The 14,905-nt window shown below is 43.3% G+C and overlaps 2 protein-coding genes across 4 annotated transcripts in view; both read right to left on the reverse strand.

The window, feature by feature from the left end:
• Positions 1-872: 872 nt before the first annotated feature.
• Positions 873-8,604, reverse strand: tm9sf2 (transmembrane 9 superfamily member 2). The gene is made up of 17 exons (XM_068327554.1): positions 8,374-8,604; positions 7,228-7,295; positions 6,766-6,859; positions 5,701-5,828; positions 5,204-5,333; positions 4,987-5,111; positions 4,781-4,892; positions 4,583-4,662; positions 4,182-4,290; positions 3,950-4,082; positions 3,759-3,878; positions 3,585-3,642; positions 3,344-3,503; positions 3,078-3,229; positions 2,812-2,923; positions 2,541-2,712; positions 873-2,450 (listed from the first exon to the last, which is right to left on the reverse strand). The coding sequence occupies exons 1-17, from the start codon at positions 8,488-8,490 to the stop codon at positions 2,383-2,385; spliced, it is 1,938 nt and encodes a 645-aa protein (XP_068183655.1). The 5' UTR covers positions 8,491-8,604; the 3' UTR covers positions 873-2,382.
• A 981-nt stretch (positions 8,605-9,585) lies between these two features.
• The window catches only part of piezo1 (piezo type mechanosensitive ion channel component 1 (Er blood group)), a 38,574-nt gene continuing 33,254 nt past the window's right edge, over positions 9,586-14,905 (reverse strand). For all 3 annotated transcript variants that reach the window (XM_068326640.1, XM_068326641.1, XM_068326639.1), the window contains exons 43-53: positions 14,799-14,860; positions 13,945-14,103; positions 13,685-13,832; positions 13,401-13,589; positions 13,139-13,231; positions 12,461-12,633; positions 12,235-12,357; positions 12,073-12,152; positions 11,668-11,860; positions 11,370-11,511; positions 9,586-11,266 (exon numbers count right to left, since the gene is read on the reverse strand). In XM_068326640.1, coding sequence (XP_068182741.1) covers positions 11,138-11,266; positions 11,370-11,511; positions 11,668-11,860; positions 12,073-12,152; positions 12,235-12,357; positions 12,461-12,633; positions 13,139-13,231; positions 13,401-13,589; positions 13,685-13,832; positions 13,945-14,103; positions 14,799-14,860 — 1,491 coding nt within the window. In that variant the 3' untranslated portion in view covers positions 9,586-11,137. The remainder of the gene's footprint in view (positions 11,267-11,369; positions 11,512-11,667; positions 11,861-12,072; positions 12,153-12,234; positions 12,358-12,460; positions 12,634-13,138; positions 13,232-13,400; positions 13,590-13,684; positions 13,833-13,944; positions 14,104-14,798; positions 14,861-14,905) is intronic.

Consider the following 14,905-nt stretch of genomic DNA (forward strand, 5'->3'; position numbering starts at 1 on the left):
ACTTGTATAGCTTTCACATTTTTCAGTTTTATTATCGTTTAATCACTCAGTGGGCGGGACAAAAGTCCAAAAATGGAGTTTAGTATTTTGCAGCTTCTCATGCAGTGTAAGAATATATCGCGGGGTTTTTTTCCATAAAGGTTCAAGATGTTTCTGTTCAGTAAAATGTATTGAAAAACTACTTTGTCCACATTTCCGCTACTATCTGACGCCAAAAGCAATTGTACACCTTCAGGAAAACTCAAGGGATTTAAAAACACCTCTGCTTCAAAAATTAACTTTTAATCACTCATTTCATTCAGGAACATCATTAACATAACGCACCATAGATCTTTCAAATGAAGCCCATAATATCTACACAATCATTAGCGTTGAATACAGCGGTAATCCTCCTCCTCATGGACAGATAGAATCTGATGATGTCATCCTGTGGGACCGCCCACTCCTCAGGTCAGGAACCATAGCCGGCCAATCCAGAACTGTGATGTCATTCCCCTCCAGAGATTAGATGGCATCCCGTCGTCACAGCAACGGCGCAAAATCTGATCACTAGTGTGTGCAGGACTGTTATGGGTCAAAAGCTGCTCTAGATACAGAAAGATGTACAATCGATTTAAAAAATAATTTTTTTAAATCCCTAGAGTACACAAACAAATGCTGCAGGGCGTAAATATTCTTTTAAATATTCTTTCAAATTCTAGTTTGCCCCAAAAATTATTTTTACTCACTTTAGTTTTACACTTTGCAATAATTCGTCTGACTTGTTCACGTCAAGACGGCAGCAGTGCAGGAGGAAGAAAAAAAAGATCTGACAGAAAACATGAATTTCTGGGTATTTCTAAAACGTCGGATTTAAACAAGAACCTCTGGGGAATTTTTCAACTTCCACCAACATTTAATTTGAATGTCTTCCATTCAAGAACCAAAGGAGAGGAAAACAGAAATCACCTCAGATTAAAAAACACACAAAACCTGACTGAATGTAGTTTAAAAGAAATGCATATTAGAAGAAAGTTTCTGAAAATTAGCAAATGACTTCATGATCTCACATCCGTCTCATTCAGATTCCATCTTTTTTTTTTACATCAGAAAGTTATTTACAAGACAATTTTTAAACCCCTGATACTTGACCTGCTGCACACTGTTCTATCCTGCGGAGCTGAGAGCGAGCGCTAACTAACATGACATAATAATAAAAGAACAGCCTCTTTAGACGCCAGCTGGTCTCGTGGCGGTCGGCTCTCGATGCGTGACATACTTTTTACATGAACAGAAACGACGTTGAAAGTTTCTGAAAGTCGATTCGTCGCCGGTTGTTTGGTCTCATGTCTCTTCAACTTCACTAAACGCTCCGATTTTACTGTTTTAATTCCACACCTGGTTCCATGATCCCTCAATACTGAGTTCACGTCTCAAAAGGACGGAGATTAAACATCTGATCTGATTCCATCATACAAACATAAAACCAGCATCGTTCAAATGTCACTCAGACTCGTCCGATCTGCTCTTTTTGGGACGATTTCTACGTGCTAACACCTTCTTTTACTTCCATAAAGTGAGATTAAGTGAAAAAGTGAGCTCAGTAAAGAGAAATGTGTGTTACAAAGTTTTGGGGACGATGACATCACCACAGGAAGCCAGAGTCTTACCCGGGATGTGTTCGAATTGAATCAGAGAGCTGAAAGCTACAGACGGGACGAACACACCCAGTTCAGGTAAAACCAGCTGCTGCTGGGAGACATGGAGAAGCTCCAGGTGTGTGTTCACCTGAACGGGTCAAGAGGTGAGCTCGGATGTGGGACAGTACCATGACTTCCTGTTAAATGAAAGGGATTTCCGTTCATTGATGCTTCTTTGAAAGTGTGCAGCGTTCTTTAGGATCCTTCACAGGACTGGAGGCCGGCTGGACGAACCGGCACCTCCTTACCAGAGGATTCCCAACACCGCGGAGAAAGGAAAACTGTTCCGTAATGAAACAACAGGTTGGAAAAAAAGGCATCAGTACCAGAAGCAGCCGTTAAAAAAGCAAATCTCACAGCTGGACGGAGGAATCTCCATCGCATCCGGATCACGAAGCAAACCTTAAAGGAGACGCGAAAGCCAACAACCGTCCTCGGTCCCCGGCTGTAGAGGCTCGAACAGCCGCCAATCATTTCATTCAGCAGATCCCGCATCAGGAAATTAATACCCAGAATACTCGTGGTGGTGCAAACATTTCAGGCACAGAAAGAAAAAAAAAAAAAAAGGGAAGCCGTCCTCTGCTGGAGGCAGGAAGCAGGACGAGAGGGTTCAGATCGTTTGCTCAGTTTAGCTGAAAGGTCCAGAGGATGATGGGAGAAAAATCACCTCCGCCCATACATAGAGTCTGTTTCCTGGGGTCCTTTAATCCACTTTGACCACACTGTAGATCTTGGTGACGAACCAGAAACAGGCGAAGAAACCGATTGTACCTGAAGGAAGGAGGGAGAAAAAGCACTTCCTGTCATCTTCTAACCTCCAGAGAATTAACCCCGCCCTCCTTCCTTTGTAACGACACCTACCGGTGAACAAGAAGAAGATGAGAGCCATGATCATGGTGTAGCCGAAGTACAGGATGATGCTGGCCAGTCCAGTGATCTGCAGCTTGGAGAAGAAGTAATGAACTGCGTAAACCAGGAAGTAGATGGCGGTGAAGCCGCTGGTCAGGAAGGAGCGCCACTGCCAGTGGTAGTCCTGTGAGGAAAGAGTGGGGGGGGGGGGGTGCAGCTGGTCAATGCTGGGGAGGGTCAAAGCAGACATGTTTCCGTATCGACAGCGATCGGGTAGTTTTACCTCGGCGCACAAGTGGAAGTATCCCAGGAGGATGGTGGCCTCGGAGCAAGTGATGACCAGGATGATGAAGACCAGGAAGAGGAAGCCGAACATGTAGTACATCTGGTGGGACCTGGGGGGCACGAGGAGACACAACGAGGAACATCAAGGACATGCAGGTCACCGATCAGCCGATTTCAATCCAATATAAAGGAATTCAGTCTGTGATTGGAGGAGAAAGAGCGTCATTCTGACTCTCGGTTGTTTCTTTCTGGTTTTCTTCTCACCAGATGGAGTTCAGGATGAAGAACAGCTGAATGAAGATACATCCAAAAGGCAGAATTCCTCCCATGACGATTCCAGGCAGCGGCTTGGTGTAGAACGACTGGTCCGGGATCTGACGAGGAATCTGATTGGTCCTCACCGGGTGCTCGATGCCCTTAAAGAGACGACAGAAAGGAGAGTTTTTAAGAGAAGGGGGACAATCCTGTTGGATGAAATTAGATAAAAAAAGAGCAGAAACCGAGCGTCCAGGTGTATAAATTAAACTCACTGCCTTCTTGAAGCCAAAGTAAGCTCCTATGAAGGTGAGCGGCACCGAGACGCAGAACCAAAGTGCTAATATGGCCACCAGGGTCCCGAAGGGCATGGCTGCCGACGAGCCTTCACCCCAGAGAATGAGGTTCATCACGAAGAAATCAGCAAACACCACCCTGAGCAGAGGTAGAGGGGGGAGTGAGACACAAGAGAGGGGGGAGGATGGAGCGTGTTTGTCTGTCGTTTTGTCGTCTCACCCCGGACACAGGAAGGCAGTCAGCAGGACGTTGGTCTTCCACTTCTCTCCTCCGAAAGCTGATGGACCACACGCAAAGAAATCTGGTTAAACTGGAGGTTCTGTTAACATCTGTTAGTCTATTGGCTGTCAGAATAATCAAAAGGATCGTTTAAAAATAAATTTTCTCGCGTACCTTTGTACAGGCGCGCTGCCACGTATCCGGCAGGAGTTCCCAGAAGCACCCAGAGAACGACGGCACACGTCATCAAAGCGCCGCGGTTGGCCGGAGAGAGGAACCCCAGACAGGCAAAGACTGGAACGGAGGATGTTATCAGACCCGACTTGTATTTAAATTCCACTAAAAGTCATAAGATCAATACATACAAAGGGTGACAAAGGTCATGATGAAGATCTGTGTTCCAGAGCCAAGAAACACAGACAGCAGCATCCCCTTCCTGGGAGGCCTGAAAACGTCTCCGTGGACCAACTTCCACCCGAACTCCTCCTGAGCGTCCTCCTGAAGGAACCAGACCAGCGGATGATGCTGAGAACGCCGCCACAGCCAAAAAACGTGACGCCAAACAAAGTTCTTTTGAACTCAGAAGCGGGAACTCACCACCGAGTCCATCTGATTGTATCGGGCGATGTCTTTGTGAAGAGTCCTCAGGAGGATCATGGCCACCATTCCAGACAGGAACAACACGATCACCAGAGAGTTCATGATGCTGGAGACGTGAAAACATGACAGAACACAAACGTTCAGACCAACGGAGACACAAGATTCTAACAGAGAAACAAAACACCACAATGAGCAGTTTCAGGGAACAAATTTTGACAGATTTAAATGTAATCAAGGCTTTTTTTGCTCTTTGAGGAAAAGAATGAACCACATGCCAGCTAGAAAGCTACAAAACTCGATCCTGCCTCGGGCTCTTCTGGGCGAGGCTGAAATGGAGCGAAAACTAATCTTCCTAGAGGCGAGTGCAGAGATCTTTAATCTTATAAAGCCAGTCTGACCTGAACCACTGGATGTTGGTATGAGGCATGGACTCCAGGATGTAGTCCCATCGAGACGCCCAGCGGATCTTGATGTCCTCCTGAAACACACACACACACACACACACAGGTTTGGATTCCTTAGTAACAGACTGGTTCCTGCTCTGGTTTTTAATTAAGACAGTGTTAAACACATCAGGTGAACTCGGACACACTCACCACAAAGTTGACAGAGTAAGTGTATGTGATCTTGAACTCGTCTGTGTTTTTGTTTTTCAGGAACTTTGGCTTTCCAGAACAATCAGGCTTGTCGTCGTCGGGGTTTTCAAAGCTGTGACAGGAGAAAAAGAGATTCTGAGGTCACACAGCGCCTCTTTTTCCAGCGGAGCATCGGCTCCACGATGGGCCTGAGCTCCTTTCGTCACCTTTTGGGTTCGACCTTGGCAGCGACCAATCGCGCTCCGAGCTGTTCGTGCTCGACGACGTGATAATAGATGGTGATGTCGACGTGGTTGAAGATGTAAAAAGAGTCGGTTTCTTTAAAGTTGGCCTGGAAAACAAAACAAAGCCACAAAAATGAAGATGTGTGTGAATTAGAATCACCCCGTTAAAGAGGATTGTGTCTGTGTGTCACACACTCACGTTGACCACGCAGGCGTCTTTGGCTTGGCCCGACTCTGTGATGTAACAACCAATGGGGAAGCCAGGATTACAGAACTTCTGTCCATCTTCAACGTCATAGCACCAGGTGACGGGCATGTTATCCACAATCCTACACACATACACACACACACACACACACACACACACACACACACACACACACACACACACACACACACACACACACACACACAAACCTTAAGACATGTCTCAAAACCCAATATCAACAGATTTGTGATCCTTTTCTTTCACCATTGTTTGCTAACGTTAGCAGCCTGTTAGCAGCGGCTAAGTTGGCGGCAGCGATCCCAACATGAAGGGTGGATTCACCATAAACATAGGCTGATAAAAATGTTTGAAATAAATTCTTCTGTGAAATAATCGTGGATTCAAACAACTGAAAGAGAATCAGAAGGGCCAGAGTGGATGTGAGGGTGATTCCCGTCTCACGTTTGGGGTGTGACGGTCGTACGTACCAGTGATGCTGATAGTTGAGCAGCATGCCTTTCTTGAGGAAATCCAACTTGGCTCTGTCGGATTGGTCGCTGGGTTTGTACGATTTAGTGCAAACCTTCTGACACGTCATCGGCTTCTTGTAATTGAACTGAAACACAAGACACAATTACTCTGTGTGCTTTGGAACTTGAACAATCAGTTTGCAACGATGATGAATCACTGGGCAAACTGTATAATCCCAGTGATCCAAGGGAAACTGAAGATAGTTAGTGGTCGGTGCTTTAGTAGCTTTGGTCGATCTAATGAAACCTTTTCATTGCTCTTAAAGACTCCAACACATGAGAACAGAATAATGGGTGAGTCTGGTGTTAGCAGACCCCCCCTGATCATAATTTATCATACAGAGGACCCCACGAGAGAACTTACTACCATCATTTTTGGTAACCTCCAAATTCAAACTCAAAAACTCCAGAGGAACAATTAATATTTCCTCCCTTGGTTTGATAACAGGTAAGATTCTTTGTTGTCATTCTGTCGTGAGATCAGTGGCAGTTATATACAATTAGTCAATGCATTCAGTGTGTAAATAACATAAAAAAGTAATTTTCTTCACAGCATGTGACAGGCAAACGGCTTTGTAACATCCACACATACCAAGGTCGTCTCATTCTAAAGAGGCTTTGTTCTGCCTTGGCAGTGCAATGCCCCCCCCCCCATCATAAATGTGAGCCTCTCAAAGATTTGCTACTATTTAGAAAAAAAGAGCTGCCAGGGTGGCTCACAGCTCAAGGTGCATCATGGGAAATAGTCTAAGGCTCCGTCTGCGTTGCTCAAATTCCATTCTATGCAAGATTTAACAGGTCACGAGCCGCCAGGACGTTTGTTCGTCCTGCTGAACACGACGTCAGCATCACATCCATTTTGTACCCGGATGTGACGTCATGTTTGACCTGCGAGCGTTAAACCGGAGCTACAATCCAGAGTGTAAACACTCTGCTAACAATGACCCTCTGTTTCACATTTAGACTGAAACGTTGCGTGTTTGTTCGTAAATAAGCACCTGCTGCTCCACGTGTGTGTTTTACCTTGTATGGCGAGGATTCAATCCTCTCCCCAAAGAGAACCTGACCAAGATTCTCTGATGGACGTTTGGATTTTGACTCAGAGCAAAAATCGAACCTGCAGACAAAAGGTGGAAACTGCTTAAAATGTAAGGAATGTATCCAACTGCCTGTCATTCCTCATCCCACACTGCATTCACTGAGAGGGAGATATGTTCTCTGTCTTCTGTTTAATGGACAGGTGTCACGTTCTGTGCTAGCATGCATTCTCAATAAGTACCTGTTCTCACACCACTGGGTCACAAAACATGTTCTTCAGTCCACATAACTCAGAAGGCGTGGCCCCCGTCCCCCCCATGCCCACCTCAACGGTGAAGCCAGAATGTTACATGCAGTACTTTTCAATATGCAAATTACACCTGTCATCGTGGGTGTATGATGTATGTATGAACAAATATAATGTAACGAAACAAAGGTGCCACTTACGCATTATATTCATAAGGCAGGACAGACTCCACAGAATCCAGTCGGTTCACAAACAAGTCGATGGACGACTTAAACGAAGCAGAGATATCAACATATTAGGAATCGTAATCCATTATTAGGAGTGACACATACTGATTAAGATGGGACAGAGTTTCTATTCCGGTTCCACATAGTCATGACAACTTTATTACAACGTATTTTTCTGTCTTTCCCAGAAACAATTCTTTGGATTATTTGTGTAACTTGGATGTACTCAATCAGCACAAGTGATTGAAGATTTTATTAAAACAGCCAGTCTGTTAAAACCAGCATCCATATATGCTACACATGTTCTTAATAATGGGCTGGGTAGGCTTCTGTCAGCTGGAGAAAGGGATCAAAAGCATGCTTAATATCAAAGGCTCATTTGAGGGTTTTAATGATCATTCACAACAAAAACTGATTACAGTATATGATTCTTTAGGGGAAATCTACCTCTACAATCTAGAAGCTGCATCAAATTTTGATACCTAACTGAATCAGCACAGTTTCTCCTAAAAGTGTATCTTAGTTGTGAGTCTGTGGTGTCACCCAGTCCAGAATATTTCTGGGATCCAGATAAGAGTCACCACCAAATTTTAATGGAGTTTTACTGAGGCAAAATATTTGGAATATAATATAAATAATGAACAGACAAAAAATAAATCACGAGCAAAGACAAAATATTATTTCCATCGTCAACGAATAACCTGACCTAAGAATATTAATACGGTACGATTAGCACTCAATCGAGTAATTTAACTGAAATGATAAAGTCGCCAGCACAATTCTAGTAATAAATGAATAAAATAAAGACATCTTAAAATGTTTTCAGTAAAGTTGAGACTTAAAATAACACTCCAGTCAGTGAGAATGTGGTTTGATATTCAAGCTAACGACGTTCGAATCACTATAGTTGGCTAGCTAACAATCTAGCATCTGCCTTAGCATTGCCGCTCGGTTTTTCTGACGTTAGCTAACCCTGCTTCTAAAGAATTAGCTTATCAAACTTTCGTTTTCGTTTTAATAATTAATTTTTATACTCAGCTGCACTTTAACTCGGTTATTCGGTTGATTCATCGTCACATCTGGCGGCTACACAGCTGGTTCGTGTCAAGCTATGTTTACCTTGCAGTCCGGCACTTGGCTGTTTTCTTGCTCGCAGAAGCTAACGGGCGCCAGGCCGGGCAGGTAGAACCCGGCCGCCGGGGAGAGCAGCGCGGCGCCGAGCAGCCACAGTAACATCGTCAGGCTGGTAATCTCAAGATTTAATCCAAAATCTGTTTCCTCTTCGTGCTTCACACCGCATCTGACATCCACACGGGACAGCCACCAGCATCCGGTTCTGCAGCGGGCAGACACGTCACATACCGGAAGTCCTGTTCACAACGCGGAGGTTTTTTTGGTTGGTTGTTTGAATGTAACTTTATTGATATGACTCCGCGGTCAACAATGTCCTTTAATCCAGACCAGGTGTTTTATTGTGATCAACACCAATACATATTTTTATTGGTGTCAACACCACTAAATATTTTAAATATATTTCAACACCACCAAATATTTTGTTCAAATCTGTGTATTATTCCCTCAAATTATAAAAAAATAATCAATCTGTGTAGTTTCTCATTTATCTATGGTTATCCAAAGCCGTTTAAACCAATCCACTGGACTTGAAGAAAGTTCCTTTGAAAGACTTTTAGCCTTTCAAAGGCTTTTTTAGCCTTTCAAAGGCTTTTTTAGCCTTTGTAAGGCCGACCAGGTCTTCATGAACCTAATGTCAGTTTTGCCACCTATGATCCTGGAAGAAATCTCAGCCCAAATAGCTCAAAACATGAAAACATGTTGACAAACCAACAACCAGACAATGCATCACTTCCATGATGGACACAAAGAGGTAAAAAGCCTCCAAAGGAAATGTTTCATATCACATTTAATTCAGTCTGTTTTTCCTTTCTTAACCAAACACACAAGATCCATTTTTGAACAGTATGAACATGTTTTAATGTAGAAATCAGTGTATATAGACAAAAAACAAGAATCTCTGTGCTTTCAAGTAGAAAATGAACCTGCTGTGATCTCTCTGAAATGGTAAAACCTGTCTATGAGACGGTGTGCTAGGCTACGCTAAGTTAAGCAAACTATTCTGAAGATAAAAATGTTCCTTTAAAACAGGCCAGACCGGATCCATCAGAATTAGATCCTCGAGCTACAATTAGTGTCTGTGTGAATACGTTGTTTCTATTTTCACTGTACTGTCAATCATAACAAGATTCAGGACTAGATTTTCATTTGAGCAGCAGGTGGAGAAAGTACCAGGAATTCTAAGTATAGATTTGTAGATAAGATTTAAAAAGGTTTTATTGACCGTGTGAAAATTTATATTTTAGTCTGATGCATTGAAGAAAACATGAGAAAATGAGGAAGATTTATGATCCTCGACTGTGTCATTCGCTTAGACAAAAACATATTTCAGGATGTGTCACGAAAGTCGTGATCATTTCTTAATGCACCTTAGTGTTAAAAGTTCAAAACCTATTCAGCCTTACACAAACTATCACGATCCATGTGACGCGTAATGCGTCTCAGTTCTCACTCGATAAACAGCATCACAAACCATTGACACACCGGCATCGTACGAATGATTGTAATGTCAGAAATACAACACGAATAAGTTAAACAGCAACAAACAGGGCATTGAATATTTTCTTCATATCAGGTGACCTACAATGGACAAACAGGACTTGAGGACAGGGACTCATGGGAAAGTTGGGGAGCGATGAGTCCAGCCCATCAGTCAAATCAAATATTTCATTAATTGTTCACTTTGTGTGTGTTTTTCACACACAACACTGACAGGACTCAACGTCATTACTGTTGCTACTACATCCGGAAAAAAAAAATCAGGTTCCTCTAATCCTCATGACATTTGAAAGAATTGACCGAGCCTGAATGACAACAAGTCAGGAACCAGGAGCTGAAGTGACGAAGACGAGTCAACAAAAGAAGGGCTCAGATACAACGAAAGCAAACACTGGAGATGAGCTGCAGGATCCCAGTGTACGGTTCATATTACGTGGGAGCTCAGGGTAATGGAAACGGATACTAAAGTAAAGTTTAACAAGATGATCCATCTCATTGTGACGCTGCTGACACTTCCAACAGTTCCTCTCTAACATACGGTACAAAATTACAGCTCTATGTGACTTTTTAATAATGGTGACTCAGTATGAGTTCACTGTCTAATAAAATATGGCTTTATTCCTGCAATATAATGATGCTCTTGTTGTGTATTTTGTTTTGTTTTTTCTTTTTATCGTGAAATCTTCTTGAAATTGAAGGGTTTTGGGGTTTTTTACGTTAGCATCTGGTTGCAGTGCTTATGGTAAAATAGAACCCCAGTGTGATTTCATCAATGTCAGTAAAGACATAAATCACAACGGATTCCAATCAGATGTGAAATGAAAGGAGTAACAATTAAAATTTAGATTGATTTTGGACTTTAAATTTCAAACTAAACTAGTAGGAAGCACATCAGTAATCCACCGTCTCACTTGTGTGTCTGATCCAAACGTCGTCCCTGATGTTGGGATCAATGGTGGCCTGACTACAGCTAGAACCTTCACAAACCCGTTTGGCCACTTCAGGTAAAAAAAATCCCTTTAGATCGGACCCGATTCGCCCGTTGAGTCCAGCTGTGAGCTACAGGAGACATTTCGTACAGTACGTCCGTTAGTGTGCGCCTCCTTTCCTGCGTCTCCACAGCCATCGGCCAGGATGTGCTCTGCTACCGGAGAGCTCTCAGGAATCCGTTCACGCGCACGGACCTGGGCACGTCTTTTGAGGCGTGCTTCACATATTCTATCACCATATTCTATCACGCACCATCGATCAGTCAGTATCTGTCTTGGTCTCGATTGTGGATGTCCCTGGTCCACTTGATCATAGTCTCTGGAGAGCGATAGAGGAAGATGAGTTTGGAGTAAAGCTCCTCCTCCAGCTCCAGCTCGCCGGTCTCACGTACCTGTAACGCAAAAAACCTGACTTATACAAGGAGATCAAGAAGAAGGGAAATGATTTTCCTTTACAACATATTTAGGTGAGGAAGTTAACGAAGACACACTAACCAGGAAGATGTCAGTGCAGAGCTTCAGAATGCGGTCCACACAGGGCAGCTCCTCAAACATGATGGAGTGGGATATTTCACTGAAGAAGCCACGAACAAACTTCCCAATGACTAAAACCACAGACACGTACAGTCCCATGATCCTGGAGGAGGGTTGAACAAAGGAAAAGGAAAAGCAGGATGGAGGAAAAATCAGAACCTCTGTGTTTAAACATTATTTCATGAGATACCCTGATGGTTCCTAGAGCTTCTCAGAAGCTCTAGGAACTTCTTTACCCATGTGACCACACACTCCTCACCCGTATCCAGCCAGGAAGCCCAGGCTGGGCGGACTGACTTTGTCATTGAATATGACCATAGGAAGAACTCCACAGGAGGAGGAGGGGGTGCAGCCGGCGATGGCGATGTCCCACCACTCCTGGTTCCCGCTGCCGTTCACCGACCGGTCGCTCATCAGGGATAGGGTTATGTTCAGGAAACCATCATCGTTATCTATGAACACACCAATCAGCTGTGTTAAAACACTCACTAGGGAGTGTGAGTAACAAATACAAACCATGTCAATTGAGGCCATTAGCTACTATGCTGCCATCTAGTGGTAGGAGGCAAATGAACGACTTCAATGTCTTTATTTTTGTTCACAAAAAAGATAACAATGTCTTCTGTTCATTAGATAGCACAGCCTTAACTCAGTGACCTCTGACCTTTATGCAGCTGACTGACTGGTTTGGCCTCAGCTCCGTTGGGGGCACGGATGTAGTTGGGGAACATGTTAGGAACCAGTCTGGGAAAGACACAAAATACCATTTATGAGACACAACTATGGGCATGAAATACACAACAATCCCCCCGGAGAGCAGACCTACACAGGACCAGTGCGATTCCCAACCAGCAGCGAAGCTAGATCTGCTCTGACTGGGCTCCCAGGTTCCAGATCTATGGAGTGTTTGTCGTAGGTGTGCTCCACCGTCCCTCCTTTACCCAGATCCCTGTCCAAGACAGAAAACAATCATAGATCCACTCCTTCATCTGGATCTCCTCTTATGTAAGACGTTCCCTCAGCAGAGGTCATAAAGACACTGAAGGCTTTACCTTTGGAAGTTCCAAGCCAGGCGTAGCGTTAGGTCAACTGGACTTCCAACGAGTTCCTTAATGACTTCCTGTCTGCTGGGGGGGCTAATCCTCCACACCGACCCTGAACTACCCTCGATCCTGGCCGTCACGATGTCCTCGTAGCTGTAGAGAGTGATGAACTGCATGGCTACCTACATACGCATAGGTAATAAAGTGTGGATGAAAAATAAGGACTAACAGGGGAAACAAAGACTGAATACAATGTAGACTTAGAATTGAGTCAATGGCCAGTTTAACATTTACCTTAGAGTCTCAACTGCATTACGAATGAGTACGTGTGAGACCTTAGCATGCTAAAACAAATACTGTAGTCAGTAATAAATCAGAAAATACACCTTTAACCAGTATTTCGAGTATCAGGTTACCTTTTTAGGCAATTTTCAAATGGATTTTTAATGTCACTATAGAGTTGAGAGTCATCAGCATAGCGGAGAAAAGAGAATGTGTAATTCAGGAGGAAATTTTGAGAAGAGTGGAGGACCAAGCACTGATCCCTGTGGTTCCTCGGTGGAACTTTCACATTAAGATTCTCAATCACAGAATTAAAAATCCATTACCTGTAAACTTTTTGTATGCATGCAAATCAGATAGATAGATATATACTTTATTATCACTATATATAGTCTCTATACGAACCGCATTGTCTCCAAATTTCTTGGTGAGCTGGTCGTATTCGGCTTCGGTGAAGGGCTGGATAGACTGCTGCTGAACGCTCATGGTGAACAGAGGCTGGACACAGGGAAGAAACACACTGTAGATCATGTACAGTGTATTTATAATTTATCATCTAGAATGATTTTTCACCTTCACAACAAACACACTTTTTATGTAATGAAATCTAATTGTAATTTATTACATGCTGTGATTCTAAATGAGACATGTCAGAGTCAACGATTACCTCGTAACCTCCGAGCTTGACAGTAACCGTGACGTCGACGGGGTGGTTGACCACACCCACTACCGATCTGACCAATGAGATGAAGAGAAGGGGAAACCAGATGATGCAGATGAGGAAGAAGATGATGAGTCCACCCATGCCGTATTTCACGATCTTTTTCTTCTTCTGTCCTTTGGGTTGTGGGTATTTCTGACAAAAAAAACAAGTATAAGAGGAATTTAATGCGGTTTGGATCTGGTCCTCATCCATCCGCTCACACATCACCGTTATCGTACACTCCCTACCTTCTCCGTCTCACGACTGCATTTAATGATGAAGATGTTGGCATAAATGTCCTCCACACACATCCAGTTGGACAGAGACAGGGTGGTGTCGGTCCAAACCCAGTCCATCACGGCCCGAAGCTCCACCAGGAAGGGAACCAGACGAAACCTATACACACACACACACACACACACACATCAGCATACACGCCCCGATCTCAGCGATGGTTATATTCAATCTACCCATCAGCCACCGCCGCCAACCGGCTCGGCATCCATACCCTTGGAAGAGAAACAGGTTGAGGTGGTTGTACTTCTTGGTGAGGAAGTTGCCGAGGATACGGGTGGGGTAGCCACAGCGGATCTGATAGGCCGACAGCCCAAAGTAAATACACTTGACAAAGTACCAGAGCTGGGCCACAAAGTTCTGATTGAACTTCCTGAATAGAGAGAAGGAGAGATGATGAACACCAGAATGAATATTATTCAGTTCAATTCAATTAAAAAAACTTTATTCGTCCCCAAGGGGGAGTTGAAGACACATAAAGCAGGATTGGTGCACAAAAAAGAAAAGCAGAGTGCAAAGAGCAAAAAACAAACCTATTACACAGAAAGTCAACACTAACAGGAACATATACAATAAACAGATATGTACAATATAAACATGTATGTGCACTGGTGTAATAAACAAAGATATCACAACCTTCATATTGTGGCAGCATTATGTTAGTATGAAACGTGTAAAAGTGCAAATATAAAGAGTAAACATAAACAGTGTGAACATACACAATAAACAATAACATAATAATGTTAAATAATAATTCAAAACCTAGTTAGTTCCCAACCTACTTAGTAAGTTTGAAAACAAGTTAGTTTAAAACCTACTTAGATCAAAACCTAGTTAGTTTAGAACCTAGTTTGCTCAAAATCTAGTGGATTAGCTAGTAATTTAGTTCAAAAACTAGTTAGTTTAAAACCTAGTTAGTTAGTTTAAAAAACTAGTTTTTCCAAAACCTGGTAGGTTTCTTAGTTCAAAAACTAGTTAGTTTATAACCTAGTTAGTTAGGTATTCCAAAAACTAGTTGATAACTAACTAACTATAGTCTGACTGAAGTGGGTTTTAGTGTCAGGTGACCTTTCAGTGACAGCAGGCAGGATGAAGAACATCCACAGGTGGATTCCAAACACCAGGATCACCTGCAGGAGGAGGAGGAGAGGAAGGAGGTGAAGGATGGAAAACAA

The sequence above is a fragment of the Antennarius striatus genome, chromosome 11, assembly GCF_040054535.1.
Source record: "Antennarius striatus isolate MH-2024 chromosome 11, ASM4005453v1, whole genome shotgun sequence".
NCBI classification, from domain to species: Eukaryota; Metazoa; Chordata; class Actinopteri; order Lophiiformes; family Antennariidae; genus Antennarius; species Antennarius striatus.

What these genes read in the sequence shown, in the direction of transcription:
- tm9sf2 (XM_068327554.1), bottom strand. Translation starts at nt 8,490, where the DNA reads ATGTTACTGTGGCTGCTCGGCGCCGCGCTGCTCTCCCCGGCGGCCGGG. An exon ending in TTGAATCCTCGCCATACAAG is followed by an intron (nt 5,829 to 6,765) that starts GTAAAACACACA and finishes CTTGTGTTTCAG; the next exon opens with TTCAATTACAAGAAGCCGAT. An exon ending in GCCAAGGTCGAACCCAAAAG is followed by an intron (nt 4,893 to 4,986) that starts GTGACGAAAGGA and finishes CTCCTGTCACAG; the next exon opens with CTTTGAAAACCCCGACGACG.